This window comes from Dipteris shenzhenensis, chromosome 5, assembly GCF_047967505.1.
Source record: "Dipteris shenzhenensis isolate YYH24624 ecotype China chromosome 5, Dip_SZ_1.0, whole genome shotgun sequence".
Classification (NCBI taxonomy): domain Eukaryota; kingdom Viridiplantae; phylum Streptophyta; class Polypodiopsida; order Gleicheniales; family Dipteridaceae; genus Dipteris; species Dipteris shenzhenensis.
This window is the reverse complement of record NC_141600.1, coordinates 29,902,831-29,908,134: the sequence shown is the minus strand read 5'-3', so window position 1 is coordinate 29,908,134 and position 5,304 is coordinate 29,902,831. Positions and strand designations below refer to the sequence as shown.

Here is a 5,304-nt window from a genome sequence, read left to right as displayed (position 1 = left end):
CCCAAGATGAGGGTCAGAGTCCTTCAAAATCGGATACACAAAGGCAATAAATCTTGGCTGCCAAAAGAGCTTTGTGTAGGAAGTTCACCCATTCTAGCATCCATGGCATGCGGCCTTTCTTTTAGAATATTTTCATTGCCTTCATATAAGGGAGATCTTGTTTTCTGCATAGTCAAAACCAAAACAATCAAAGACAATGTGAGGCTAATGACATGTGTGATTGCCTTGACAGCAATACAGCAGGAGGCAAGATTTTGCAGAGTCAAACCAAGACACTCCACTGATGTATGTAAAATATATACCTAGATGAATCTAGGAACATTCCCAAACTCATCCTCTAAAAACACAACATAGTGCAGTTTCAATCTCACGAGAGTCACTCATAAGATTGAAAACCATAAACTCCATCACGCATAGTAGGGACTAGCTACTATGACATCCCCACTGACGTCATCAGCGCCCAATAGTGGGTGTAGACCATAGTATAAAAGTATGCTCTCACACATACAAATCCACACCCCCACACATACTTGAGCATCCATTTATACAAAGTCTTCGTACTGAGTTTCTGTCGGCACTCCGGAGGTGAAGGGCAAACTCAGCCATGACAAAGGCTAGCACTAAAGGAGAAGGCTAATTAAAAAGTAGTCCAATTCTCTTCATTCAAGCTACAACTGCTTCTGAAGTCTAAACGATTTCATTTTAGTCTCTCCCAAACGATGTATGTAAAATGTTTAGCCAGATGCCAGCAGGAGGGTGAGAGTTCGATATTTGCTTATGTGTCCAGAATAGTAAATCATTTCCAATCTTATAAATTAAAAAGTGCTGGAAACAAAGACAAGAAAGTAAAGAATGACAGAGATAAAGGGCATTTTCAGAAGGGTGTACCAGACAAAACCAAAATCAGACGTATTATCACCTGTCCAAGAGTATTGGGGGATAGAGTATATTAAATGGAGTCCACCCATGTCCAAGATTCATCATGTGCGTTATGTTAGTAAATTGCTAAAACCATACAACAGTCTGAACGTGTAGCTTTTCTCAAAGCTGCTGCTGATGAATGAGGAACACATTCCTCTACATTTTGTCCCAAGTATGGGGGTCAGAGTCCTTCAAAATCGATCTACACACATATATGTTCTCGAATGAAGGGCTACAAAATAGCAATAAATATTGGCCGCCAAAAGAGCTTTGTGTAGGAAGTTCACCCATTCTAGTATCCATGGCTTCTTTTAGAACAGGGATTATTTTTGTTGCTTTAATAGAAGGGAAATCTTGGTTTCTGTGTGTTCAAGGAAGATTTTGCACAGTCAAACCAAGACACTTCATTGATGTAACTAGAATGATGACAGGAGAGTTTGATATTTGTTTATGTGTTCACAATAGTAAATCATTTTCCAATCTTATAAATTAAGAATTGCTGGAGACAAAGGCAAGAAAGTAAAGATAAAGGGCATCTTTAGAAGGGTATACCAGACAGAAACCAAAATCAGAGCGGAAATTTTACTTTCTGAGAAAAGCTATGCATATATTTACATCGTACCTTTAACAGAGAATGATACTTGGATGTTTTATGCTGGTAAACAGCGAAACTGACAAATGATTAAAGCCGCCTTGAACCCCATCTTGGAGATGCAAATGCAGGACTCTCGCCATAAGATGTGATCAGCTAAGTCAGCTGCAATATCCTCTCCATTAAGATGCAGAGTCTAGACTTCATATACTGCCATTTAGCTCTCCAGAACCCCTGGCTTTCCAAAAAAATATCTGCCCCAGCTTGGAGATGCAAATGCAGGACTCTTGCCATAAGATGCAATCAGCTAAGCCAGCTGCAATATCCTCTCCATTAAGATGCAGAGTCTAGACTCCATATCTGAATCGATACTGCCATTTAGCTCTCCAGAGCCCCTGGCTTTCCGAAAGCACTTCACCAAAATATCTGCCCCACCACTCTGCCCTGGATAAAACAACTATCCCATTGACCAGCACCTCTCCCTTCAGCAAAGTAGAGTCCAACCCCCAAGGAAAGGGACAGTGCTATTGATGGGGTATTGTGATCAATGGTCTGTGACAATACCACATTTTATCCTTATGATGAGAATGTGACCCATAAATTATCATACATTTCGGTACCTTTTCAGCAGGCACATATCCTTCTCCATTTTGAAAGGAAAATATTTCCAATTTGCATGTATATCTCTGCTGTGGTGATGTTGCATTCCACTAGTTCTGCTTCTATGCTTGAGCGTTCTCCCTCATTGCCTGGATCTTTCCACAATCCTCCCACATGTGAGCATCTGCATATATGTTTGCCATCAAGACATACGCTGCAGGAAGTTTTTTATCTACTGTTGTTATATTTTCAAAAGCATGCCTTCCAACGTGTACATTCTTCCACCTTTGACAAGCACTCAACATCGTCAACCATACAACGACATTAGGTTGGGCAGGCATCTTTTCCACCATCATCACAGCCTCATCCACCTGGCCTGCACGACTGAGGAGATCTACCATACAAGTATAATGCTCAATCGTCGGAATAATGCCATGCTGTTTGCTCATAGCCTGGAAGTACTTCTGACCCTCTCGCACAAGGCCTTCATAACTGCATACAGTGAGGACACTAAGAAATGTGACCTTGTCTGGCTGTATGCCCTCATGTCTCATTCTCTCAAATGAATGAAACGCATGTTCACTCTCCCCTTGGTAGGCATATCCTGCAATCAATGCACTCCAACGTACAACATCACTTGTGGGGAATGCATCAAACATCCGTTGGGCATCTTCCATGCTCCCACACTTAGCATACATGTCAATCAAGCTGGTTGCCACAATTGCAACGGTCTCAAAACCAGCCCTGCTGATTTGAAAATGGAGTTCCTTTCCAGTCTCCAGAGCAGCCGTATTGCCACATGCTTTCAGGATAGCAACAAAGGTAACATTACTTGGTGACAGACCTTGCTCTTGCATTTGAGCGTAAAGTCTGAAAGCCTTATGACTTTCTTCTTGCTGAGCATAACCCAAGATCATGGTATTCCATGTAACCACAGTACGCTGAGTCAACTTGTCAAAGACACACCATGCATCATCCACACTCCCACTTTTTACGTACATATCCACCAAAATGTTTCCCAAAAACACATCTGACAAGCCACTCTGTACTACTTGGGAGTGGATGGCTCTACCTTTCGCCAAGCGTCCTGTTTTCACAAATTTTCCATAAACTTGCTTGCGCCTATCTGGTATTGCAAGGCTACTGCAAGCCTTCAATGCGCCCAGAAAGGCTCTATTATCTGCTATAACACCAACCTGATGCATCCGTGCATAAAATTCTAAAGCCCGTGCACTGTCTCCTTGCTCAGCATAGCCCAAGATCATGTTAGTCCATGTGACGACATTATGATTAGGCAGTTTGTCAAAGACCCGCCGTGCATCTTCCATGCTACCATGTTTTGCATACATATTGATTAAGGCAGTGCCAACAAATATATCTGCCTCAAAGCCGCTCTTTACGACTTGCAAGTGGATGGTTCTACCTTTCGTAAGGCATCCATTATTTGCAAATGTCCCTCCAACATGTTCCTCCTTTTCTAGTGCTGCCAAGCTACTGCAAGCCTTCAATGCAGCAACAAAGGTTCGTTCACTTGGTTGGAGACCTTCCTGTTGCATCTGCACGTACAGCTCCAAAGCCCGCTCACCGTCTTGCTGCTTGGCGTAACCCAGGATGATGATGTTCCATGAAACTACGTCCCGCGTTGGCATCGTAACGAACACGTGAAAAGCATCGACCATGCTCCCACGCTTTACATACATATGTATCAGATTGTTTGTCTTGGACAGTGCATGTACATTTGAGCTTTCCTGAGCATAAGGAAACAGCCTCTTATGAACTCTATTTGCAGCTCCTAAAAACCCAGAGTGATTGCAGAGGGGAAGCCTAAGCTGCGGGCACATAACAAAGCAGAGAGGTACCTTACAAAGAGTAATCTCCCATAGCCGAGCACAGAAAACCAAACTGAGAAGAACAAACAGGGCGCACATGCAAGCTAGAGTCTCCTGAAAGCTTCCGAAAGCTTATTGGACCCTGCCGGATTTAGGCGCGCACATGACATAGATTGGGCACATGTCTGCCGGATATTGCATTCTGCTAGCCATGCTGCCTATCGGCATGCTATCGGAGTTATGGGCACATGGCTGCCGGAAATTGGCCGGACTCTATCAGATTTCACGGGCACGTGATCCCATAGGAATCCGGTAGGAAGAAAGGGTGATGGCCGTCAGGCAGCAGCGTTTTGATTGGTTATCTATTTGGTAACATTTCATTATCTGCCTGTGTAGTCGAATAGGCACCGTCAAGGAAGGCTGGTTGTTCCGTTTTCAATCCGACACGAACGTCAGCAACAATAAGCCATCAGAAGTGCTCACAATTGGAGGAATTTCTCCTCATGTGCCCAAGGTAAGAGTCTTCTGCTGAAAGCTTGTTGGACCCTGCCGGACATGTAATCAGATTGCATGGTTCCCTATTACCCCCTTCCTTACCTGACTGTGCAGTCGGTTTGCATCAATCAGGCATCCCCGATTGCCTTTTTTGCCTCCAGGGTGAGAGATGGTATATCGTTCCAATTTTATCAGATGTCTCCAAAAAAGCCTAGCCCATGGCAAGTACCTATTGAGCCATTTTCAGAATAAGAATATGGCTGGCTCGAAGAGAAATGGGTTATCATTTCAATTTTATCAGATGTCTCCAAAGAGGCCTGGCCCGTGGGAGATACTACATTTTTTTGCTTGCCCTCTTGGAAGTGTATAGTGATGGTCCTCCTCTTTCAAAGGTAAAATAACTTCTTGTATGTGATCACCCTGTGGAAATTCAACATTGGTCCACGTGTGTTGGGGTTATGGGTATTTAGTGAGGCTATGTGCTCTTGCCTTTTGTGCATGTATAGTACATGGGTTTGGAGACTTTATCTTTAATTGATTTCATCTTGTACATGGTTGAGGCCTAGATGTGCACGTCTTGGTTGAGGCCCATGTGCCCATGACCCCACTTGTTTAGGTGCCCCATCCACTCCCCAAGTGCAAGACCAAGATTGCAACGGTCAAGAAGAGTGGGGGGAGCAACCTTGATGGGTTCCATTGAGAGCAATGTGGAGTGTGAGAGCAAGCGGGATAAGCCCTCTTCTTGGAGCTCAAGTCTAGAGTTGTGACGGAGATTCAAGAGACTCGAGGACTCAAGGATCTTGGTTGGTGATAGTGAGGGAGTGTAGTTGTGTGCTTTGGCTCCTCTGTGCATCCAACAAGTCTGAG

At 43.9% G+C, this 5,304-nt stretch overlaps 1 protein-coding gene across 1 annotated transcript; it reads right to left on the bottom strand.

The window, feature by feature from the left end:
* Window positions 1-1,532: 1,532 nt before the first annotated feature.
* Window positions 1,533-4,208, bottom strand: LOC147901846 (pentatricopeptide repeat-containing protein At5g27110-like). The gene is made up of 2 exons (XM_087375004.1): window positions 3,973-4,208; window positions 1,533-3,861 (listed from the first exon to the last, which is right to left on the bottom strand). The coding sequence occupies exons 1-2, from the start codon at window positions 4,039-4,041 to the stop codon at window positions 2,236-2,238; spliced, it is 1,695 nt and encodes a 564-aa protein (XP_087231130.1). The 5' UTR covers window positions 4,042-4,208; the 3' UTR covers window positions 1,533-2,235.
* Between the last annotated feature and the right edge of the window lie 1,096 nt (window positions 4,209-5,304).

Excerpts from the sequence above, each read along its gene's own strand:
- LOC147901846 (XM_087375004.1), bottom strand. The coding sequence starts at position 4,041 with ATGTGCGCCCTGTTTGTTCTTCTCAGTTTGGTTTTCTGTGCTCGGCTA. Across the intron at positions 3,862-3,972 it reads GGGAGATTACTCTTTGTAAG|GAAAGCTCAAATGTACATGC; the intron begins GTACCTCTCTGC and ends CCTTATGCTCAG.